This window comes from Amblyomma maculatum, chromosome 5 (genome assembly GCF_055883805.1).
Source record: "Amblyomma maculatum isolate TAMU_Amacu chromosome 5, ASM5588380v1, whole genome shotgun sequence".
Taxonomy (NCBI): domain Eukaryota; kingdom Metazoa; phylum Arthropoda; class Arachnida; order Ixodida; family Ixodidae; genus Amblyomma; species Amblyomma maculatum.
The window spans coordinates 162,251,029-162,277,152 of record NC_139348.1 but is presented as its reverse complement, the minus strand read 5'-3'; the positions used below and the strand labels follow the sequence as shown (position 1 = coordinate 162,277,152).

The following is a 26,124-nucleotide window of genomic DNA, read 5'->3' as shown; positions in this document are numbered from 1 at the left end:
GCTTTCGCCGTTGCTATCGCGATTCAGCTAGGGTTAACCACAGTTAAAAGCACAACTAATTTTTTCGCTTCACTATGCCGACGCCGGATATTCTGGGAAATGGTCTGTTTAACGCTAACGCGTTAAAAGACTGAAGGCACATCGTACCCATGGCTTATTATACTCCACAACTCTTTTTTGCCAGTGAAAGGAAAGCTATGGGGGCGGAACATCTTCGAATTTCTCCCTCCGCCACGTAGCTCGGTCGGCCGGCCTCCACGGAGTCTAGTTTCCAATGTTGTTTCAGTCTTGTTTCCACGGCCGGTGGAACAAGCACTTTCGACGGCTTACTCTTCAGGAATGTAATTTTTTGTACTAAGGATTTTGAGGGAGTTGTACCCTTCGTTACCGACGGGGAGCTAAAGGAAACAAATATTGAGCCTAAAGGAAATCTCACGTGGTCTTCGATTTACAGCATACATAGGTTAAATAAAGCATAAACCTACCCATGCACCTCTCACATAGGCACCTGAGCAACGAGTGCCCAAACAGCCCCGTCGCTATAAATGGAATGTGATCGCAGCCTACGCGGGAAGATGCACCTGGACAGTTTTTATCGCCATCACAAAGCATGACGGAGCCGGCAGCGCTCAACGTAGTCTTTGCCAAAATTGTAGAGCCCAGGGTGCCTGCTTTTGAGCCACTTCGTGCGGCTTGTAATGAATTTTCAATTTTCCAAGTTTCTTGATGGTAAGAAGATACTGGGCCCTACCCTCTCCATTGAGATGGACCTCCCTATTGTGCTAGATCAGAGCCGCTACACGGCTAGACCTCTCTGGGCTCTACATTTTTAACAAATGCTGTACGCGTATGACCACATCGCTTCGTCTATTATGCCAGAGAATAAAAACCAGCCAAGGGACGAGGACGAAGAAAGACGATGTATACACGAAAGCTGTACAGCTTTCGTGTGTACATCGTCTTTCTTCGTCCTCGTCCCTTGGCTGGTTTTTATTCTCTGACTATGTACCAACTGACCCAGATTTCAACCCTCCGTCTATTATGCGCCTGTCTCTCCAGATACATTCGAGATACTCCAGACACTGCACTGCGCTATTTCATTGCAAAGGTATATCCACACTTGCGACTCGCGAAGTGCGTGCGACAAACTGTGGCATGCGACCAGAGAGCCGCGCGTAGCGCGACCGATGTTCACACTTGCAGATGCGACCTGCCGGTCGCTTTCCACATCTTGTCTCTCTTCACTGTTCACCACGTAAAGTAAAGTAAGCTGACTTCAGCTGAGCCGCTGATTGCTTTAACGATTTGCGACCAGCAGTCGCGAAGCTGGAAAATCGAGCAGTGGTCGAGTGGCCCGCATGCAGTGATAACTCTCAAAATACGCGATAAAAGTTTTGGTTGCTTCTGCTGCTTTCGCACTCCCCGCGTTGTCCGAAGGTACTTTGGTCGCCAATCGTCGACGGCATCGTCTCTCTCCAGAAACAAAGAGTTCTGCTTGCGCTTCGCAAACCCGAAAGAGTTTAGAATTCTGTGCAACATACAGACGCTTATGTACGGCATCATGGCAGACAATTGAGCAAGTTGGTATACAATGATCTTGAGCGCTACAAGCACGAGCAAAAGCAGGGCACAACCTACACATACTCCTGTCAGGGTATCGATTACGTCGTTCTGTAGCGTTGTCACTTCGTCACGCACATAATACTGAAACACTTTAGGCATAATAGCAGCGATAGGTAATGTGTCGTACCTCTGAAGCCGCGTCTTCCTGTCTTTCCATTTTTTTTTTAACGAAGCTCAGATGACGGCTTCACCCTTCTGCGCTTTGGAGATTTCCAGAGAGCTCGCTGACTTTGATGCTTGCGGCTGAGATTGACTACTCTACGCCAGCACATATGTTGCGTGCCATATCATTCGCCTGCTTTGAGAACCGTCGGTTCTTCAATCTCACTTTGATCTTCTTTGACGATAGAAAAGGTACGGCTTCGGACGTTCACGACGGGCTCCAAAGAGCAGAAGAGCAGACGCCATTTTCTTTCAGAGTGGTGGGTGTATCGAAGACCTGAGACGGACACGAACCCAGAAATTCCGGGAAATAAAAAAAGAGAAACTCTTCGCTGTCACGTTCCAGTGTGTAATAATGGCAGCTTTGCTAGAAAATTAAAAAAATAACGAGCTTGATGACTCCCGTATGTTTTAAGGCGAAGCTGCTAATGTTAACCTGGGGACTATATTCACTGCGCTAGAGATAATGCGTTTCGGCCCCGTGGCTTTCCCAGCGCTGCCACAAAAGGCTCTCACGGAGTACAGGCATATTAAGATTCTGGCCTGTTCCGCAGCTAGTGCAAGGCTATAGTGTTCTCAGAACCCTTTCGCTTGTGACGGTACACTCGCTTTATAATGAAATTGAAGGTAGCAGACATGTTGTCCATGGTATGAGATGCTTGTCATTGCAGAAATGTACCTGAAGTGTACATGCTCTCGAAAGAAAGAAAGAGTAATGAAATAGCTTTCCAGAGAGAGAATAAGTGTGAATAAAGGATTCATTGCACTCTAGATAAAGTAAGCCTACGGTTGAGAATACGAAACCAGCTCAAGTTATCCTACTTGAACATTGCTCTTGTGTAGCGTTCTTGGTACGATAGCATTAAATTGTACACTGCATCATTCAGCCCTTGTGTGGTGTCCTCGCAGCAGCGGCGCTTGTGTCGACGGTTTGTGTGGTGTCTCGAGACCACATGTCATGGCCTAAACGGTAGGAGCTGCCAACCTGGGCAGCCCTCTTCAGACGGGAATTGACTGTCATCCATGGATGTCATATCAGACACGCCACTCTTTTGCAGTGCAGACATGTTCGTGCCGTGCAGCTTAGCTAAAGCTGCGTTTTAACATCTCTATGTCAGTGGTGTTTGGAAGTGGCAGGAGCTTGGACAGAGGTTTTGAGATGGAAATCGAGATCAGCAGGGCTCTGGGACCTCGAGTGACACAGACGATTTTCAAACCATGCAGGCACTTTTGTTAGTTCGCAACAACTGGTCACGGGGCGAAAACAAAAATTAGCCACAAAACACGTAAGGCGCCTAACGTATCGTATGGAGTGCGTGCGATCCAACATCGAAGCGAAAATGAAAGTGAAAATCGATGTGCTTGGACAAGTATAGTTCGCATCTGGCCTAACCGTGATAAATGTATAGTTTGTTTTTGCTACTGTCTGATCTTTGCCTGATCTTTCTCACAGCAAATGACAGCGACCACCCCTCTTGTGTTCTTTTTTTGCCGATATTCGCTTTCCGTCCTGCTCCGAGTATTTCAAAGGAGGAGAGCCTCAGGTCTCGTATCTCGCTAGTCTGTGCAATGTTGCCTAACCCACATTATACACAGGTCTTTTCGTCCGTCGCAGGCACTAGGCGCAGTGTAGATATCTCTCCATTTTTGCGCCGCGATAACATACACTGGTATGCCGTGTCACACTAAAACACCGCCTACGGGCTTCCCTGTCTTGGGGAGCCCGCAAGCGAAGCGCGACTCACGCACGATGGCGACATATCTCTGTCAGCACAGGCTTTCTCTTCATCGGCAAGAGAGCTTCCGCACGTGACAGCTTGCTTCCCTGAGAGCTTCTGCGCAGTTAGCCGCGAAGATGTGCAAACGTCACCTCGTGGGGGTTCTCTTACCTGCCCAGGGACATATTGCGTATTTTTCTCCATTTCCAATGGTGCGCGCTCGCCAAGTGCAATTGGACGTGGTTGCTTGCCGTGGTCTGTGGTCGCTATGAAAGCACACCTTAAAGCATGACAAGCGAAACGACTCGCCTTAAGCGGATTTTCTTTTAGTGCGTAGCACTACTAGCCGCAATCACAGATTTGGCCGATGTCTGTTCGAAACTCTCTCTCTTCGTAAACTTGAAGTGGAGAAAGAGAAGCTGGCGACACGCGAGTCGCGCAGCTTAGCATGGAGGAGGCGGAGTGGCAGCACAGCTGCAGCAGAAGCCGCTTTCTCTCTCCGTGAACTTGAAGAAGAGCAAGAGAAGGTGCTCGCATCACACGACTTATCAGTGAGGAGCGGCCAGTTAGAGAGCGGGGCGTGTCACAGTTGCGGACATCGCCGGATAGGGTTGTACAAGCTATTCCGGAATGAGCAGTCGTGTGTCGCTCGCGCGTCCTGCATCTCTCCCCTCGCATCATTCACTCCTCCCAGAGAGCATACGTGTATGCGCGGTGCTCCCTGGACCTCGGCTCCGAGCCTCTCGTCGCGTCTTGAAGCAGCTTGTGCTTACCTCCTCTTCTTCAAGTGCATTTCTCTGGTTTTGGATTATCTTTCTTCGTCCTAGAGACTTTCTCAGGGGCATCTGTACTGCTCATGCCCTATATTCTCTTCAAATCTCTTTCTCTCCCCCTAAGATCCCACCCCAGACCTTTCGGAAGCTGAGCAGTGGATTTCAAAGAGGGATGCAATACATTGCGCCTATTTTCGTTCATTTGTATTAAGAACCACTGAAGATGATATAAGGAAAACTGAGGACACAGCTGCGCCGCGCGTTTGCTTCGCGCCCAATGGATGAAGCCGGGCCGTCTGGTGCTGCGGCGCAGATTAGCCGTGCTCGACGTGCTGAAGTACAGCGGTTACGAAGACAACGGGAACGTGATTCTACCGATTCTGATATTGCAGCTACTACACAGATCACAAAATGGTGTTCGTTGATCTCCGTGAAAATGTAAAAAAAAATGAAAATAAACATTGATGGACCATGTACAAAGAGTGGAATCACATGCATGACAGTGTTTAATATCAAAGCTCAACGAAGCATAACAAAGTGTAAAATGCATGAAAGGTATAGCAGGGAAAAGCAGTGCTTCGCATTTCATTAACTGTGCAAATCGGCTACAATTTTTTTACATTGGGTCCCATTAGAAATCAACCAATGTTTTCATATTATTTAACTTATCTAAAAATTAATCTTAGCCGAGTGGTACTAACGAAAGTCTAAAGCACACTCTAAATTATGAGGCTACTAGACAGCTAGCTAAAATAGGGTATGGAAAAGCGAATGCCGGAATCGCTTCGTCGGCCACAGGCACACAAAGAAAAGTCAATTTCTTAACATAACAACAGGAAGTTCACTTTCAGGAGTAATTGACACTCCTGTTATATTTTCATGATAATTAACCCATAACTGTCTTATCATGGCTGGCTTGAATGTTATAGCGACAGCCTATTGTTGTGAAGTGTGACAATAGCGTTCTGTGAGCGCAAGAACCTGCTATAAAAACTGCCGCTGTACAATGAAACAAAACATTATCAGACGGCGTTATAGGTTACTGTTTTTTGTAACCGTTCTTATCGGCAATTATGCACAACTAACACCCAAACTTTGCCACAGTTTCAGAAACTACTGCCATTTCTAGGATTGCCGCTCAAGGTAAGATTGTTGGGCATGTAATCGAGGCCGGCATTTTCAGCTGATGCTACCAACAGATTTTGACATCGTATCGAAAGTCGGTGCAGGAACGGTGTAGGCGAGGCCAGTGTATGTCGTTCAGTAAAAGATAACAGCGAACAAAACCAAAAGTTACGAGTTTTCTTACCGATACATAATGAGGCGCCAGAGCTAAAGTCACAGTCTTTTCCCATTTCTTTGCATACTTTCTTTTCTTCGTCATCACATGCTGTGCGCTTGTTGTCTGTGAAGGGGCAACGAAAAGCGGGGATATGTAGCTTTCGCGGATGAAATTTCTCAATATAGTGGCCGCCCTTGCCACGGTTTAGAGCTGCCTGTCATTGAAGGAAATTGATCTTTTTGACTTTGAGAATTATAGTTAGTTTTAAAACCATCACGATAAAAGTAAGGGACTATAAATCAGATTTATATGTTGACAGGAAGTTACTCAATCTATGAAGGATGCCGCTGTGGTAGGTTTTATTAACGTGTTTAGACACCGCACAGTACATGAACGCCTTGCTTTTCACCACGACCGTAAAAGGGGGCCTCTGCGACCGGAGTTTGATTCGGCGTTCTTGGGTTGGAGTTACTGCAAAATAGCTCTCCCAATATATTAAAGCTCTCAAAGAGTGCGCGGCGATTATAAGGAGACTTTTCGCTTCCCGGATTAAAAATACAGGCTTTTGATGCATTTTCAATGAAAACAGGTGTAGGCGATTTGTCTTACTGATGATGCGCGAACTAAATTTAGGATACCATTTTTTACTTCTTTTGGGAACAGTTATTTATTACCGACCTAATGACAAGGTGGTTACGTGTAAGGTCCTTATTGCCCTAAGTCAGTATTTATTTTGCCTAGTCGTTTTCGTCTCCGGGGTTGCTACTGCTGCTTCTTCGCCAGGGTGGTCAGACAAATCTTTCCCTGCCCTGCGTGCTCACTAATATTCAGATATTACGTCCGCCAATGCGCACTATCTTTCATCCAAAGGTTCTCCGAAGTATTCGACCAAGTTTTTAGAGAAGTGACGTGCGCTGCTGTGACGTAGTGACATGCCGCCTTCAATGTCGCGACTCCGTAGGCGTCGCTTGGCTTCACTTCAGTAACAACTAGCGGACTATTTCAACAAGACTGGGTCTATGTCGGCTCGCTGGTGTGCTTGGGAACAGATCCCATGGCGACTGCGTCAGCAACCTTTATGGCGTCGCGGTTGCAGTGACGCATGTCGAACCGTTTCTCGTGCGTTGCCTGAGAATTCAGCACTGCTGATGGCAATTCAATATCAAGTGTACCACAGCAGCCTCACAATCCTCAAACCCGCAACCCACAAGTTTTTGTATAGCAGTCCTAACTACCCATTGCGAGTCAGGGTCAAACATAAAAAAACAAAAAAACAAGACAATATTTGTACACATCGGAAGGTTAGGTGCTTCCGTTATAGTTGTGGATCAGTCCAGCTGGTACAATCTGTCTCCGCGATCTCGCGCAGCTCTACGCCTGTAATTTAGGGTTGTACGTATGCAGCACTTCAAGCGGAGTCTTGTCGGGGCTCATGTTGTAGGACGTGTTGAAGAAAGCCCCGACTCTTTGCAACTTAATGTCCCATAGTCGCCGGTCATTTGATGTTTGAAGTTCGTTTGTTTTACGGAGTTCCTCCGTGCAAGGGATAGATATAAAGTCAAGACCACTGACAGAGCCTCTGCACCCGTACATTTCCAGGTAACTTAAATCATTAATAACAGAAACATCACTCAAGAGCTGCAAAATGTGTTACTTAAAAAGGACATATGTCCGTGAGGTATGGCTTGGGTCCATTGTAATGATTTTATAGTCTGCAAGACAATGTTTAGAAGCGTCTGAAAAACAGAAAAAAGGGTAATAACACCAGTGGCACTTATTACAAACGAACATGAAAAAAGCAGCATTATATTATTCAAACGTAAGTGCCCATTTTTGATAGCACGATGATTGAAAGCTTTTCAGAAATTATAAAGACGATGACTTACGTAAAATAAAACTGCTACGGCAACTACAATAATATAGTGAATAATCGCTCACAAACATGCAAACATTGATAATGTCTTGATTCATTACTAGGAGCGAACACGTTACACAAATAAATTTGTGATGTCATTGCCAATCAACAACATTTTGTATTCATTTTGGAAACTGTAGAAAAGTTTGGTTTCGTTTGGTTTGTGCGTTTAAACGTCCGAAAGCGACTTAGACTGCGAGAGGCGCCGTAGAGGAGGACTCCGGAAATTTCGACCACCTGGGATTCTTTAACGTGCACTGACATCACACAGCACACGGGGGCCTTGCTTTTCGCGCTCTATCGAAAAGCGGCCGCCGCGGCCGGGATTCGATCACGAATTCTTGGGCACTTAATTTTAATATTTGCCAAAATTTGACTTAAAAATTTAATATTGGCTTTTATCTGTGTTGACGCTTAGCTGGCTGATCCTAGACTAGCTCGATGGCTTCCGTCCATGGTCGTCTAGATGGTTAGAACGAGGGTCAGGCTGAAGCTCTCAACTTGACCGCTTGCGCGACAGCGTCTATTTGAATTCAGGATGAGCTGGATTCCTTTGGCATGACAGAAATCTACAAATGCTTGCGGCGCGAAAGATGTTCCTCAATCAGTTATTATCATTTCGGGCTGACCACAGCTCAAGGTGAAGTCTTCAGGTGACCTGATTAAACTTTTTGCTTAAGTGTCCCGTGATGGAAAATGCTTCATGTACATTGTTAAGGTGTCTACAATGATGAGAATATATTTGTCTCCCTTCTTGCTCATCACAAAGGGATCCAGGAGATCAGAATGAACAGTCTCAAAGTGTCGTAACCCAGAAGGAATGATATTCAGAAGTCTCTTCCTTACCACTTGGCACCTTGCAGTCAGGTACATAACGCATCATCTGGGGTCAAGGTACCGAAGGTCAATACCTTCGCATTTCCGAGAGCCAGTACGCCTCCCTCAGAGATTTTCGACACTGTTCATGAAATCCTTACTGGCCTTCCAGATCGCAAACACACAAGCTTTTTCATGTGTATTTTGACATAACGCAAGTAGAGCAGCTTCCACTTGCCTCCGTTTCACGAAAAAGTCGTTCTTCCATCAGCCCGAAGTTCTTTATCAAGCTCCGTTCTTTTGCATAACAATCACACGGTTTCCTCTCGAGGGTGATGCGATCCGAAGAATTTCGTCGTCTGTCCTCTGAATTACCAGAGCTTTGTCTTCTAAGGTGATAGCCGTATGTTTAGTTTGTCGGTGATGTCCTTTTTTCAAGGCTCGCTGGACTGCTGCACGACTCATGGAGTGAACGTGTTCCATCTTCGATCTCCCGGTCGCTGTCATATACCGAAGGTGTACTCTCGAAGGATTTCAAATAATCTCGCGGCTTAAGCGCCTTCGTGGCGTTTAGGTATACGAGAGCTTGACAGTCGGTCACCAAGGTAAAATCAATTCCAGCCAAAAAGGGTCTCTCGATGATGCACGTGAGAGCAAGTAGCTTCAACATTCTCGCATAGTAGAACCGTTCAGACAGGGTGTTCTTCATGCTGACGTATTAAACACGTGTAATAATCACTGTTGTCCGCTTGCAGTAGAATGCCTGTCAACCCGTTGGGATAGACCCACTTCTGTTCTCGTCTTCTGGTTGTAGAGCTGCAACAATCGATATGACGTCAGCGCACTCTTCACTGTCTGATCTGCGTCCTTTTTATTCTGGTCCCAAAGAAATCCTCGCCTTTCCTAGTTATCCGACTAAGTGCTGCGATGAGCACTGCGCAACATGGAATAAATTGTCGTAGAACAATGCGTGGAACACGAGCCTGAGAAATCGTTTTGAGTTCCTGAAGGTCTTTCGGCACTGAGAATTAGTAGATTGCTTTTACGTTCTCAGCTTCTCGTCTTACGCCGCCTTCGCCAATAGTGAAGTCAAGCTACTCGACTCGATGATCTGCCAATGTGCATTTCGAAAGTTGGATGTCAGGCCTGCTCCGCAAAGCGCCTGAAGCCACCTTCACTCCCTTTTCTTCCATCTCTTCGAAATGTTTCTCAGGTACGTGGATGTCACCCAAGTAAAACCTTGATATGAGTCCATAAATGAGCCTTTTATTCTTCCATGCCCTGTCTGGGGTTACGATATCAGTCTGTGTCCATTTGCAGATTCCTTAATAGGTTAAGGACAAGGCAAGCGTTGCGAACAATTGGCTTCCTGTGAGCTGCACAAAAGCGACGTCAATTAGCAGCAAGGAATATTTGTCCTTAAGAATCTGTGGCTTCAGCTTTCGGCAATCAGTGACAAGCCGAGGCGGGCCACTTTTTATCGCGTGCAGCGCTTGCATGAGGAGACCGTGGCTCCATCACAACTCCCGCTGCCTTCCACTTGCTGGAAAATAGCGCGAAAGTACACGGAGGACGGAAGGAAGTAAGACACGGACGAGCGCTATTTTCCAGCACTTGTCCGTGTCTTACTTCCTTCCGTCCTTCGTGTACTTTCGCGCTATTTTCCATCATGAATGTTAACCAACTCGCCCAACTCCCGCTGCCTTCCACTTGCTGTTTGTTTTCTGTATTGTCTCAAGCTCTTTGCTTGTTGGGCAGTGTCTAAAAGAAACCAGCGCACTTCCTTCAGGAGTACATCCATTAAAATTAGAATGGTGCTCGCCCAAATTCATTGAGATGTTCACTAAGGAGCTCAATTAGGGCCTTAGTAGTCACAATGTGACCTGTTGCAACATCATGCATGAGAGATGCCCTCTTCGCACACGTTGTTGCGCTCGTCTTATTTAGCTTACCTGTGTTAAACTCGTTCCAGGCTCATTCGCTTCTTGAGAACGCAGTTCAAAGTGGTTGCCATATCTACGCTGAACTGTTGGTGGCAACGTGAAATACCTTCCAGGCACCTTTCGTTGATAGAAGATGTCCCCATCATATCTGCACTTTCCATAACAATCTTCATTCAACGTGGCTCGAAGGCCACGTCGTTCATTATCATTATTTTGACGGTTTGGGTTGAGTTGAAGGGTCCAAGATGCTTGAATCATTCGTCTCCTTTGCCATGATTTTGAAGTTTTATTGACCTCAACGTATGCGATGGGTACGATCAATGATGAGAGGAAAGGGCTCGGCTCTTTCTTGCGCGACATGAATCACGACATCTTCGTCTTTCATGTCATCTCCATCGTTACTTTTAAATATATTTGACGGGGTTTTGGTCAGATTCATACAGTTCCTGACTGTCTTCCTCTACGCAAGGGCAGCAATTCACAGCTGGCTTCTGGTGTCGACGAGTGCATCGTAGCTCTTCTCATTAATCAGCGCACGTACTTGCTACTGGGTGGCCCGTCACTCGATTAAGCGAACGCGTACTGAGATAAACTCAGCAGTTTCTTCTCTGTTGTGGTGAATAGGTATTGAACAGTCAACCAAAACGTGGCCGGATTTGCGGCGTTGTTTATATTTCGGCTCTTTGGCACTTCCAACGCTGCCGTACTTATGCTTAGTCTCCACCATAGATCGTCGGGCTGGCTTCCATCCCGTGCTTTCCATGAAAGCAACGATATCCCTGCTTCGTTTTGCTGCCCGAGACAGCTCCATAGACGTACTGAAGCTTGCCGCATTAAGCCGTAGAATCGGAGCCTGGTTCGCGTTCTGCACGCTCGGAATGATAGTGTCCTGCATTGAGAAGTATTTTATGCTGCACTTGGTGCAGCTATAACACTTGTCGGAAATACAATCGAAAATAGACTACCGCGGCCTTGTCTTCTACGGCATCCGCTCGTAGAAGACAAGTATGCTGCTTTCCTCGTGGCAAAACACTTGTACAACTATCCTCCACCTATTTTTGTCAGGTCTCCAGCTGCGTTCTCCTTGCTCTCCCCTTGCTCTGTACCATTTCAGCACAGCGAAAGTAACACCGTCCCTGCAGCCGGCCTGTCCCGCCACCATTTTGACGTTCAATGCTGTCTCTGGCACTCTCTCTCTCTCTTTCGGAGACCGCGATGGCGGGGCCCGGGAAAGCAAGAATGGACGCCGACAAGTCTGGCTTTGCGGTAACGAGTGTGTTTCCTTGCTTTTGACTCCCGGCAGCTGTATTAGGACGAGTTGCTATGTCAGTGTCGTTGAGCGACTTCCTTATATCTCTGCCTTCGGTCGTGGCGATGTTTTACGGGTCACCGATTGCCTGGTCTTTACGTAATTCTTGAGGATATAGGACGAATGCGCACCGCTGCCGTCTTGCTGTGATGTAGCTGAGATTGTCGCCGCTGCCCCCTTTTCGTTGCTCCTGTCTTCTGGAAGCAGTTATTCCTCTTTTGCGTTGGGCGATTTGTCTTACTGATGGGGCGCTAATAAATTCGATGCTTTTTTACTTATTTCGAAAACAAATGTTTACTAACTACCTAATGATAAGGGTGGTTACATATAAGGCCCGTATTGCCCGGTGTCCACCTTCTTTCTCCCAGGTAGTCTTCCTCTCCGGGGCTGATGTTCTTCGTCAGGGTGGCCAGACGAGTCTTCTTTCCCCGTCTAACGTGTTCGCTGCGTGCCACGCTGCGTAGGATTGCTAACACTGGCAGGTATTTTAAGGCGATAGTCTTTATTGGCTCATGCTCGCGGATCGTTTCCGTCCGTTCGTAAAGCTTTCGTTACGTGAGAGGCGGTAGCTGGCAGCTGATATGGCCGAGCTTTAAATGAACGTAGGGCTTCCCGACATTACGTTTGCAGGGGCTGCCAACTTGTGCGTCTCATTTCATGTTAGAGGGTGGTATCAGAATCAGCCTGCCAAGACTCTTGCATTCACGTTATCCCTAGGTCACGTTCATACGGTTCGGTTAAAGCGGAGCTTTATATGTTGGTGGCTTACGCTATCGCGTCATCGCGAGGGTGGAAGTTAAAGAGTTGCCGTAGTGGAGAGCTTCGGACCATCGGGCGATAGAAGCTTTCGTCTCAACGCAGTTCAGTGATCCAAAGTGTCTTAAGAATTTTTTTGTCTCTTTTATGAAGTCATCGCGCGTTTGCATAAAGAGTGCATTCTGAGTATCGAGACAGTTGGGTTTGATGTCCCGCTTTTTAGTGCTCAAACGCTCTTACTGAACACTCTTTCTTGGTCAACATAGGCAGGAAGAGTCGCTTACCCATGCAGATAGGGGCTCCTCCACTGAAGTCGCATTTCGTGCCCATTGACTTGCATATCTGCTCTTCTTCCTCGTTGCAGCTTGTTCGCCTTTTTTCTGTGGGAGATAGAAAAAAAAACAAATTATGATAATTGATCTGGCATGAAAGTTTCTACCGAGAAAGAGGAAGACAATCCCCGTAGCTAGAAAGGGATTCTCGCTGAGAAACTTCCAAAATTCTATTCAGCTGTGTTTTACCATACATTTTTTTGAAAATATTGATAACAGTGATTGCTAATAGTTGAACTTGAAGGTTAATAAACCGTTATGCCTTTTTCTGATTAAAAAATACTATCATCTACTTCCTTACCATCGAAATACGCCTGAATCGATAGCACGATTATCTACATCCTGATGCTAGGAAGGACTGAAAATAGTGCGTGGTAAACACCTCTCTTTCATTGGTTACATCACCTGGACAGTGAGTGAAGTACACAAGAATTAAAAAATATTGGAACTCGATAATACATAAAAACATCAATCGGAACACCCATGCTGCCTCATAGGCTATGCACAGACCAAAGGAGAGCCCTTTAGACATTGATAGACAACCTGTTTTGCTGCACCTGTATGACCAACGGCAGAACAGTGCACCAAACCATTCTCATCACCTATACCTTGAATACTACGTGCTAATAAATACGCCAGCCTTTGAACGCACAATGGAACTGTGGTGTCGCTATTATTTGATACTGTGCTTTGCGTTTGCGGCGACAAGTAACAGCACCAGCAGAAAAAAAAGTACAGATTTTGTACGCTCCATTACCAGCTCCAAGATCCTGCACCACTAATCATCATTAGGTTTGGGGCCTCGGCCGCGAGAGGACTAACTTCATTATCACTCCCCCCCTCCCCTCCCCGTTACCCAGGATCAGATCGCCGCCGGTTCACCTTGGGCGACAGTTATCTCACTCGTGCGTGCTGGGGGCCACCAGAAGCGGTGGTAATGTTGGTGTGTAGCAAAACAGTAACCCAGCTTTGCCAAGAATAACGTAAGGAAAGGGATGAAAATTTTGCGACCGGGGTTATGCGGAGAGTGTCATCATCATCAGCAGCAGCGGCAGCAACAGCCTGACTATATACACCCACTGCAGGGCGATGGCCTCTCCCATATTTCTCCAGTTGACCCGGTTCTGTGCTAGCTGCATCCACTTGACCCTTGCAAAATTCTTAATCTAATCCGCCCACCTAACTTTCTGCCGCCCCCTGCTACGCTTCCCTTCCCTTAAAATCCAGTTTGTTACCCTAAGCGACCATCGATTATCCTCTCTTCGCACTACATGTCTTGCCCATGCCCATTTCGTCTTTTTAATTTCCACTAGAATGTCGGTAACGAGTTATTTCTCTGACCCACTCTGCACGTTTCCTATCTCTTCCTATCTCTAAGAGTGTATAGCACGTAAATTGGGCCAATGCCGAGAGGGAGAAACACGGGCTCATAACATGGATGACCCCCTCGACTGCGAGAGGGGATTGATTCCTAAGCCACTTCACAATGCTCACCAGTGTAAAAATGAGTACAAGCATTTGCCAACCCGGTACCTGGCTCCCTTTGATGTGTGCACATGGATGGGGGTCTATGTATCTCAAACCCTCTCAATTATGCATATGCGCTCTTTGAGCACAGTTTCTTCTCACCAGGAATCCTTAGCACCGCGTGTTTCAGTCAATGGAGATGCCTGTTTTGTCTTAGGCCCTAGAAGCCGAACAATATTGCACAGCGTAACTTACGTCCTTATATGCCTTACAGTGCTTGATGTGAAAGTAGCGATCAGTGACGGTCCTCAGTACCGTGCCCTTGAGAAAACGCAAGATTCATCAAAAGGGTATAACGCCATAGAGCGTTGATGGATCCCTTCATTCCATTCAACTTTGCAGGAGTGGACGATGTTTTCTTTTATGTTTCTTATTTATTTACCTTTACCGCGAAACACAACCAAGCTTATAGAGCGTGACTCGATAGCCTAAAATAATTTATCTATCTCCAGTCTCGTCTAATACCTCAAATTTTCTTCATATCTCAAGTGGTTACTTTTTGTTCTTACATGTACTCATGGCACATGAGTCACGCTGCTAGATTTTATTCAATATCTTTCTGTTTTCGTCCCTCCGACTTTTTGTGATGTCACGACCTCTTGACTGATCTGAATTTGCTATGCACATCGCTAAGTATGCTAAGGTTTCCGCTGAATCGGACCATTCGCGTGACTACATAAAAAACCTGCCAAGCTCACCAGTTTGGAAGCGTGGGCAGGTTACGAATGAACAGCGCGCATACAGTGAACGGAGCGATCGTTTATTTTGAGCAACAAAAGTGCCAGATGTTAAGCAATGCTTTTGGTCTGAAACCTTAGCGCTTGGAACACACATACGATAAACCAAAACTCTAAGCAAATATCTATAAATGTAAGTTTCCATAGTATGCACTTGTACCATCGGCAGAAGTATTTCGTCGACCATTTGGTCACATAATCCCTGTGGCGTTGCTGTTGGTTCGGGTAGGTCAAGAATCATTTAATTAAGCGAGACTCCGATGATTCGGGCTTGTTTGTTATGGCGCCATATTTTTTATTCACAGTTGCTAATATAGCATTCATATTGGGCTGCATTTGGTTGCACACTACTTTACTCTCCTTGGGAAAACGCTCAGTGATTGAGCATGCAGTGGTTACCAAACCTGCAAACAGGAATCCCGCTGTTCTAAGCTAGCGAATGTCTAAATCATCGCAAAAGTCGGATCATAAATTCAGAAAGATGGCTTGGTGGGTTTTAGTTGTTCTTAGGTAACAATGCTCTGCACAATTCTGGTGCAATGAGGTGGTGAAGGATCTGGAACTGAGGTACAGCTATCGACATTAGGTGGTGGCTGTATCATCACGGTCAGGTGTTGCTCTGGCGGGGGCTTCTTTGAGGCTGGGTACATCTTTGATAAATCTTGATTTTGGGTTATTACTTTATTTTATCTCAATGTCTTAATATAGATTCATGAATGCTGACAATGGTATAAGGGTCTGGATCAGAGTAGGGAGTGGACTTGTCATGGTTGCCTTGTTTACACGAGACTGAGCAACATAGGAGAGGTCAAGATGAGTAGGCCTGTAAGCATCGGCCATGCGTATTTTTGTGTGCCTTCTTCTCGAGCATGGTTTCTTCCAACCCTGATAGGCCACTGGTTTCTAAGGGGCTTCCGTGTAGCAGAGCAGAAGGTTTCTCATTGGTCTGCCGAATAGAAGTTAATTCATATGAGAATCTTGCTTTCGTCAGGTGTTTTCTAGAACGCAGGACAAAAGTGTTCAGCTTCATTTTCTAATCACTGCTGTCAAGCTGATCCGTGTGACATTCTTCTCTAATGTTCTTATGAACTGTTCAGCTTCGTCATCAGTTTGAGGCCAGAAAGTTTGGTAGCACTGAAATTCCTACTCCTTTGAGAACGAAGCTGAATTTTAGCCTTGTAATGGTAGTCGGCTGTAAGCGTTTACCTGAAACGGGGATTTTAAATTGGCAAGACAGCTGTAACAGGGAGAGAAGCAGTGTTCGCATTTGTGGAGTGTAGGACTTGTATCGCTGGCTACTGTGAAAAATCATCTATTACTACCATAGCACATTTTCTATTTGGGAAAGGGCCATAAAAGTCAACTGACACTTCTTTTAAGCGATCATTGAGTGGTTCAGTGAAGGCAAGTGGTTCTTGCGTTTGGCTAACAGCCTCTTGATATGGTAGACAGCTTTTATTCAGCGTTTACAATGTTATTCTTGCCTGGAAAGCAGGCGTTTACTTTCAATTGTTGTGTTGACGATCCCTTGTTGACCCTTCTGAGTTCATGCAGGTAAGGAACAAGTAGGCGAGTTACTCGAAGTCCCAGGCGTTGAGTCAACTCTGTGTTGATCTATGCAAATGGCTTCAGTTGAGCTGGTACCGACTTCTCGAATAGAGAAGACTTTCGGAATGCCTTGGCGCTGAAGGAAGCTAACATACACATTTAGCACATTGTCGATATGGGCATGTAGTTGCATCCCAGAAACTGGATGCCTTGAAAGCTAGTCGGAAGGGTTTGTGCTTTCTGTGGTATGCTGTACATCAACCTTACACAGCTGAATGTGTAGAACTAGGCGCTGGATAGGAGGTGATGGTGGTGATCTTGAGTTTCCCAGTGTGCTCACTAAGGGCTTGTGATCAGTCAGCAAACAGAAACGACGTCCACAAAGATAAATGTGAAAATGTTTGATAACCCACACAGCTGAGATCATCTCTCGCCGAATTTGGAAGTAGTGGCTTTCAACTTGTGTAAGTGCTCTGCTTGCATAAGCTTAAATGCAATGTGTTCACCGACACGCTCTGGGAGGAGAGCACCAGGTTAATTTGGGCTTGCATCTACTGCCAGTTTTGTCCATTTGGTGAGTCAAAGCAGACAAGGGTGGATCTGTCAGACATGGTTCGCTTTAAGCTTTCAAAGTCATCGTTCTGTATGTTCCCTCACAACGTTCTTCAATGCCAGTTCATGTAAAAGGTATGTTAGATAAGCGCGTTTTCAAAATCCGCTCGAGTAATTATTTCTAAGAGGCTCTTCCCCTCTTGCGGAGAGCCTGAGGTTTTGATTTGTAAGGAGGTTGCAGTTTTCTTGCGATCAGGAAGTTGACATTCTACTTAAGATGGAGATGAGGCAAATACCTTCTTGATGACAAAATCGGCGTTCTTGATGTTTTGGTGGCCTTAGCTCACAAGCATTTACGTTACCCTAGGATTGGTATGAATTTGTTTACAATATAAAAGTAAGAAGCAATAAGCAAAGAGAAAACTATTTATAAAATGACTAAACCACTAGTTAACGAATCCACCCCTGGTTCAATCCAAGCGCCTATTTTTAGCTCTCAATCCTCGTTCTTAGCGAGGGGAGCAACCTATAAGAGTTAGAACGGTGACACTTCTCATATATCACTAGTTATGGAAAGGAAATATAAGATTTCATCCAACTAATCAATGACTGCGGAAAGCATATCGACTAACAAATGGTGGGGGATAGGAAAACCAATAACTCTGCAATCGCCTCGGCCGCTCAAATATTTGGTAAATGAGAGGTTCTAACGAAAGGTAAAAACAGTGCTGGTCAGTGAAGGTTTTCCATTCATAGAAGTGCGTAATGACCACTCGAGCCTAGCTAGGTGCCTCTTCCGCAGGCTTGAAACGCAGACAACGCTTTGGCGCCGCGCCACTTGCAGGTAACTACCATATACCTGTTTCTTCAAAAATTAGCTATGCGCTTCAACTGCGAAAATAATGCACACACAGAACACCAGGAGGACACAAATATTAAACATTGTAGCGACCGTAAAGAACAGTCTCCTGAAAAGCCAACCACGGTAGGAAGGGGAGAAAGGGACGGAGCGAGTTCTTTGGAGGCGGCACCGCCAAGAATTCAGCCGCCGAGCCTCAATCAGGTGTCTCTTGTAAGGTTTCTAACGGAGCTCGGGCTCTGCTCTCAGGTCCGAAATACACACTGCTAGCTCGGGTCACATCCGTGGTGGAGAAGGACGACACAACAATGCACAGCTAGCGGGCTAAGCTGTCATTAGGAGCTCCAAATGTTGTTCCTCGATCGCAGCAGCATCCATGCTCTCCGACGTTCCGGCGTCGCCTCTCCTCCGCTGCCGAAGTTGTCTGTCGGCATGAGAGGGAAGGGAGAAAGAGGGGTTACCCGGTGCGATATGCCAAATTCTCTCACTCGTGCCACCTCTGCAGTAGCTCTGACGGAATGAGGCCAGGAGGGGATGAGCTCCCCTCGAAAGAGAGGGTCAGGCTGTTCGCCACGTGGTGCGGGCTAGGGAAACCTCGAATCCTCCCTCCCTTTGAGGCTAAGTGGTCCCACCCATTTGATAATTCCCACTACAGGGGCCTGCACGTTCACACTGATATCTCGAAGCAGCTACCACGGGTCATACATTCTGAGCAGGAGACCGAATGGCACATCGGAAAGTTCAGTGAACTTCACACAGGACGAACACCATCAGCTGAAAAAATGAGCCCAAAGGAATTCAATTCTTGTGTATTATGACTTTTCATTAAATGTTACTCCGGCTTTGGGAGTCGCTGCAGAACTGCTTCTAAAGAGGCGTCATACTCCTGCTTTGTTTGAACAAAGAAAAGGATGTCATTGTTAACGTTCACGACATTGTGGATGTCTGAGCTTTTGTTGGGTGTTCTGAATGATTTCGGCTGCAATCGATGCCAAAGTTTAGACGTCTGCAGGGAAACAAGCCAGCATAGGTCGAGAACGTTGTGAGCTTCCTCGAAGCATCGTCAAGTTCCAGCTGATAACATCTACATTTCAGGTCAAGTGTGTAGCACACTGTTCCTCCATTTAAGACAATGATCTCATCTACTGTCGGACACAAATGTCCATTGAGGCTGAATGGTATTGTTCGCAGCACATGTCAATGCAGATTCAAATTTCATCAGGCTGATGTGGTTTAAGCACAATCACACACAAGGCCCCCATGGTGTGGGTCACATAGCACTGAAGTGTTCTGACAGGAGGCGTCCAAGTTTTTTTTCTGTGGCGTCACGTGGCAAACGTCACGTAAGTTGCGGAACAAGTGGGAAGAATGTCCATAAAAAGATGAATATGCTTGTTTTTGAGTGCTATCTCCACTGCATTGCTATCTCCACTGAACAGCGTCGGCAATGTTTCCATGACTGACTTGTTAGCTGGAAGCTCGTCAACTTGGCACGCAATTTGGACAAGCAGCAGGTTGGATGTTACTGTGAAGCTTAAAAGCGGCGGCCTTGTGCTAGAGCATCTGCCTCGCATTTGAAAGGTACCAAGTTAGATCACTGGTGCCACTGGGCACCCACTTGTTTTCAATAAGTACAAAATTTTCTGTGGCCTGATGCTCGGCTATTCTGGAGTAAAATGTCCGGGAAAAGGGTAATTGACCCAAAAGGTTGGGCGTTCGAAAATTGCAAAGAATTTCTCTTTACGCAATGGTGGCCTTATGGCAAAGCATCCGCCTCGCATAGTACCAGGTTCTGTCCCCGGTGCCGCCGGTTGCGTACCCGCAGGTTTTCAATGGGCACAAGATTTCCCGCGGCCTGGTGCTCGGTGCTTCTAGGTGAAATGCTTAGAAAAGGGGTCATTGACCATATAATGACCACAAATTTTCTGCTGCATTACGTGGACCTATGATTGTATCATGGATGAACAATTCTCTGACCCACCGGCGAAACTTGTTAGTTACAATTGCTCCAATGGGTAAGTGAGAGCGGCAGAAACTGCCAGTTGAACACGCGATGCGGAAGTTCAGCGCGACCACGCAACTATTACGGCACGAAGTGTGAGAATTGATGAGTTGTGCCATGCAGGTTGGGAAGAAGGTCTTAACTGGCAAATAAAGACAAAAAGTGGAAATAATTAATGCATATATCGGAATTCCAATTATCTCACTGAAGTGTCTGTTGTTCCGCCCTTGGCGGTATTTCTGCAGTTCAGCACGATTTAAGACGAGATGCCCACCTTTCCATAAGGTGGAAAAGTGAAACCGGAAGCCGTTCCGCGGCCTATAATAAAGAACCGTATTTTAAGCCTCACTTCAACTGGGAAACCACAGGCGCGGTGCTTTCAGGAGAGGAATACCGCATACATCAGCGACAATGCAATGATACCCCGAAGACTCCTTTCTCCCTTGCTTTCCTGTAAGGGCGACCATTTGCCGCTATGACCTAAGATGGTAGCGTCGCTAGCGATTGAGACCACATCGTATTGACTTTAAACTGCAAAGGAAGTGGAAGAGATCAAGTGCTTTACTTGTTCAGCTGTAGTCGATTGTGGTTGCTCCGTACCGCCATAAATTTGAGAATCAATACACTACTTCTTCAGCAATAACGTTTCGGGGACTAATGTGCTGGACCTTTCACGATGGAGCCCAATTTTCAGTGATGTAGCTATAGTTAAAGAATATGCGAAACACCGACCAAGACGTTGTGCCAGTGAGCCTGCGATTCGTTACGCTATCGGACGACCACAAGTCCTCCTGGCGCGGCAGAAGCCCATATGTGGTCGTTTTTTTCTTTGTCCACGACCCCTTTCTCAAGCATTTTTACCCACAAGAGCCGAGAACCAGGTCGAGGGAAATCTTGTACGCATTGAAAACTCGTGGGTACCCAGCGGCGCCAGGGATCGAACGTGGCACCTCCCGAATGCGAAGCGGATTCCCTCCACTTCCCTTAGCTATAGTTCTGTGATACATATATCAGCGCAACACAGGAAAAGGCTCGACGAAGATGGGTAACACACGCGTTTGTGTGTCAACCTGCTCTGGCAAGTACACCATGCAATACAAACTAGCTCTTACGCTACTGTAGATATTGGCTTTGAACCCACTCTGCGGATCTAGTTTCTGCATGCAAAACTGATAACGTCATTACAGCAGATAATAAACAAATAAACGATATGGAGGCAGATTGTGCTTACGCATGCACAATGGTGCACCGGCGCTGAAGTCGCATTCTTTTCCCATTTGTTTGCAGACTTCTTTTTCCTCTTCGTTACACTTCGTGCGAGTTTTGTCTGCAAAACATTTTATAATGAATTTGGGCACGTAAGTTATTTTGCGAGTGTGTTATTTCTGCTCAGATCAACGGCCATTGTAATCGAACTTTCGCGCGCGTGTGGAGTTGCTTGACGAAATGTTGAGAGACTTGAAATTCTCATAGCCTAGTCCTGGGAAAGAGAGGATGGGGAGAGAAGAAGCAGGTAAGCACTTTTGCTGACAGATGGTCGCCTAGCGCAAACTGGGACTGATTGCAGACAGTGCTCCACAATCATTTTCTATAGTGGCTGTTACCCTGTTTATTACAATGAGGAAAGCAGGCTGGGGAGACAGAACATAACTCTTTTTAAAAGCGCTGTCCTCTTTGAGTCCTTCCATGCACCAAATTACAAGCTTGTTTCTCTTACTGATGCAGAGAGGAGCACGAGCGGAGAAGTCGCAGTCGAGTCCCATAGAGCCACATAGTTCCTTCTCTTCCTCATTACAGCGTTCGCGTTTTTCATCTGCGAGAAAAGGCAGCAAAACGAATTAATTTTAGACAGAGATTATGACAAAATCGCACAACATAGACGGCCCACACTATTTTCCAACAATGATTCTTACTCGAACATATTCCGCATACTATCTGCCTAACTTCATGCTGCGGTACTCTAAACACTGCAAGGGATTTTTGTCGATTAACGTGAGTTACTAAATCATTCTTAAATTCGCAAGGCTCTGGATTAATGGGAAAATAGTAAAGCCACCTTTACTCAAGAATCTGATTCAGGTTGGTCGTTGCAGTCACACCACTGTAAGGGTGATGTCACCTCCATATCAAATCGGCATTGAAACGTTGTAGTGGAGATCGCTTACCCACGCACAGGGCTGCTCCTGCGCTGAAGTCGCATTTCCTCCCCATAGCCTTGCACACCTTTGACTCTGCCACGTCGCAACTTGTTCGCTTCTCCCCTTAAGGATCAACATAACAGGTGAAAATATCTTACGCCAAAGTCCAAGAGTGAACAATACTACAACGATTGTTCGCAGCGATCAATGAGTTTTCACGAAGCTAGTGGTCCACAGATATCATGAACTCCTTGTGTGGTTTCTTTACTTCTTTTTTTTTTTTTGCTGTCTCATGTATACCTAAAAACGATGCCATAAATATCTGGCAGCGTATTTAATAAATTGAAGAATATTATTTCAGTTCTTGATCGCTGCAAACTGAAATAAAGTGAGGTGGATATGAAACGAAGGTCGCCACAGACGCCTCAGTGTAGACTACACCTGCTTCTGAAAAAACGGCGCATATGGTAAAAAATAACAGAGAAGAGCTACAACTGAGAGGCTTAAGATCGCTAGGTAAATAGTACCCCACATTGGCTACGACGAACTTGGATTAGCCGAACACGCACGCACTGCAGGGTTTAGACGATATATAACTCAGACCATTCCGACTAACTAACTGCATAACCAAAGAGGCGCAGTGCCGCAGCTCTAGATTCCGCTGCCAAGCGCATTCGTCCCTGTAGACATTATGAAGGCGAAACCTACCGAACGAAGCAAAAGTGCTCCCACATTAGTTCCTTGCTATGCTAAACCTGAGGCAACCTTCGTATGTGGAATAAATTAAGAGTACTTATTGTGGCAATACAAAGACAAATAATTTTATGTCGTCAGTTAACGCTAATCACCGTTTTTTAAGTGCTAATGCGTTCTAACTGCAAGTGGAAGCGTGCAAAAAAGACTATTATTTCAGAGTGCTGCCGTTCTTTTATGGCTTCTTTCCAAAGACCATAAATACATCACTGAGAATACAACTATTGCCGACACAACCTTCGCAATTTGCGCATTATCACTAAGTACAGAGTGCATCTGCATTCGACAAAGCTTAATTTCCAGCGAACGTGGTTCACATACCTACGCGAAGCGAACTATTAATTCTAGCCATGAGTGCCGTTACAATTGTTATCTGGGGAAATATATATATATATATATATATATATATATATATATATATATATATATATATATAACATTTCATTGATAAGCCCAAAGAAAAATAAAACGTTTCGTAGCCTTTAGTGATTAATTATACAATATCCTAATAGCATTTGTCAAAGAGACAAATGCAAGAGCTCTGTAGCGAAAGTTTCCTGTCAGCAAATGGTAAATGGGTTCCATCTGTCAGCTGCACTATATCACAACGCCAGAGCTGAAATGCTGAGAATCGTAAAATAAAGTACCTCCCAATAACAAGCAGCAGTCATTGCTCGAGGAAGTGTAAGAGGATGTCTGCGGCTTCGAATGTGCACCCGTCTATTCCAAACATAGCGCAGTTCTTAGGAAAATAAAAGGCTCAAATAAGAAGCTCCTCGACGCTATAAGAAATCCGCGTCAAATACCGTTAGAAGCTCTGCTGTTCTGTAGAAAGTGGTATTTGTTACAAGTGCATTATGAGCCCGAAGGGGCTCGAAAGTTGTAGCTGCTTCGCACACTGTACAAAAATGAACGCATGAAAGTTTGCCCGGATCGCATCTTATAGGTGAAATTGATTTTTAGTTTCTCACATCTTAACCTGATAGGCATTGTAAAAAGCGATCGCATATATTTCGTTATTTTCTGTTTACGACGGCGTAGTCTTGTTTGCTTTAAATTGAATACAATTTCGTGGCTGCCACGTTTTAGATGAGTCTTTAAATACGCTATTCCTGAGATGGCACCGAAGTACGTGATCCAAGACCTCAAAACAATTCTGACCTGTAGGAGAAACTTGTGTTGAGAATTGAACTCTTTAATTCACCTCTTATTTCCTGCTACCACCTTCTCACGCGAATTACTGAAACAACTGTTTGGCCTTTCTTTTCCTTATTTTATTCATAGTGTCCTCTGCCTTAGCCGGCAGAGCCATTTCGTAAAAAGTTTGTAGGTCCTAATTAACATGCGCTTAACTATAGTTAACATCAGTATACGTCTTCAAGACACACCACGAAGTTAAAGACCACAGCGAATTCACTAAGTCCCCTTTTAACACGACTGAACCAGCAAACCTTCGTGACAATGTGTACAGTGTGCTCGTATCGCAACCAATAGACCTGAGCTCTATCCCCAACACCGACCTAATTACTGCAATTTATGTTTCAAAACTCTTGGTTACGTATGCTACAGAAAACACGTTACAAGTTTCGATTTCCCCAGTACTTTGCCCTGCATTGATCTGTGTTTTAAAGTACCTGGGGCTACTAGGTCACGAAAGACAAATTCTTCGGTGACGTCGACAGCGCTGGAGCTTCTGAGAAACAAGACCCCAAGGTATTGTGTAAACGATGTTCTGATCCAGTCTCACTTATTGAGAGCACAAATGAATCAGTAAAGAGTCGCATTACGTCAGGAATTAAGCTGCTTACCTAGGCACAGTGCGGAACCGGCACTGAAGTCGCAAACCTTTCCCATTTCTTTACATATCTTCCTCTCTTCTTCGTTACATTCAGTGTGCTTTTGGTCTGAGAAGAAAGTGCAATGCTATCAGGACATGATTCCTCTTTCGTAAGAGTAGTCGAAAAGAGTAACTACCACTCGTAGTCTGGCTTTACTGCTGATAAGTGCGTCCAAATGAAATTTTACAAAGAAGTGCGGCCGATGCTTGGGTTTCGTATTTGAAAATCGGACTTGTCCTAGACTGAAGCAGCTGTGGCTGAATAAATAATAATGCGATAGGCCTTCACACTATCCGGCACCATCCTGCTGGCCAGGATGATGATGCTAAGTAACAAAGGAGCACTAAAAAGGTAGGTAAAAAAAATCGACAGGTATTATTTCTAAGCACTAAACATTTGCGAGACAAATTTAAAGTCGGCGTAATTTCTTACCTATACAAAGAGCAGCTCCAGCGGTGAAGTCGCACTCGTGTCCAGTAGAATTACACATTTTGTTCTCTTCCTCATTGCAGTTTTTCCGTGTTTCATCTGCGTACAAGATGCTACACTTTTTTATAAAGTCACTTTTTTTTTTTGTAAATACAAAAACATGGTGACAAAAATGAGAAAATAAGCTGTATAAAAAAAGGGAAGAAACACATTCATTAAACGTTTCTTGCCGCAAACGTTCCTACGGAAGAGCAGCACATGATGATGGTCCATTTATAAGAATTCCCGAAGGTGACAAGCAGTAGAGTTTGAACTGAAGGCGCAATTACTCATCGGCATCCAACCATGAGCATCCATACAGCTACACACTGAAGCTCAAAGCCTTCCTAGAAATATTTTAGTTGAAGAAAAGTGCTTCTTGGCTTAAAGCTGCAAAGTAGAATTATCGCTCACGAACCAGGCGCTCTACAAGTGAGCTAGCCAGTACAGCCAGCAGAGCAGTGGTAGAGCGATATATAATTGATACATACGGAATGTGCGCAATTCCGAGTTTAAGAGAAAGTGCCAAATTGGGAAATAGTCGTAATAAGAAAGTAATTGCTCCTTACGACCGATTATTAAATATTTCTTTCTATTGTTGTGTAACTCTTTACGCATGTCACCATGAATAATTTCTACTTGGAGTTGATCAATAAACTCTCGCCCTGCCACTGATCTGTTAGCCGTCCTAGTTTGCAGAGTTGGTAGATTGAGTGACGCGGACAGGGAGCGGGTCCGGGTTTGAACCCGTACCACTGCGAATGTTTGTTTAACTGTGAAGCTTCTTTTTGTTGAACTATGTGCGAGCTGTATTGGCTGCGAGCTCCACCACTGGAGCGGGCGACGGTAGTGTCGAACGGGGGGAGCAAATGGAATCACGTGACTTCACTTACTGCAGCTGAAGCAGGCGCTGGATTGAATTTGTTCGTTTTACAAGCTAAATGTGGCAGCTTTTTGTGCAGGTTTGCTATTTAATGTGTGCCAGCATCACACCTTGCGTCGTCGCTGTGGTTGCTTTACTTTATTTAGGCTATTGACACGGTCTGTTACTGCTCTGCATACACGACGCATGC

General features: G+C 45.4%; 1 protein-coding gene across 1 annotated transcript in view; it reads right to left on the bottom strand.

Annotated features, from left to right (window-relative positions):
- The window catches only part of LOC146190161 (uncharacterized), a 195,215-nt gene that overhangs the window by 49,733 nt on the left and 119,358 nt on the right, over window positions 1-26,124 (bottom strand). The window contains exons 33-38 of the mRNA XM_084605427.1: window positions 25,016-25,111; window positions 24,554-24,649; window positions 21,572-21,667; window positions 21,086-21,181; window positions 12,582-12,677; window positions 5,586-5,681 (exon numbers count right to left, since the gene is read on the bottom strand). Of these exons, the coding sequence (XP_084461553.1) occupies window positions 5,586-5,681; window positions 12,582-12,677; window positions 21,086-21,181; window positions 21,572-21,667; window positions 24,554-24,649; window positions 25,016-25,111 (576 nt within the window). The remainder of the gene's footprint in view (window positions 1-5,585; window positions 5,682-12,581; window positions 12,678-21,085; window positions 21,182-21,571; window positions 21,668-24,553; window positions 24,650-25,015; window positions 25,112-26,124) is intronic.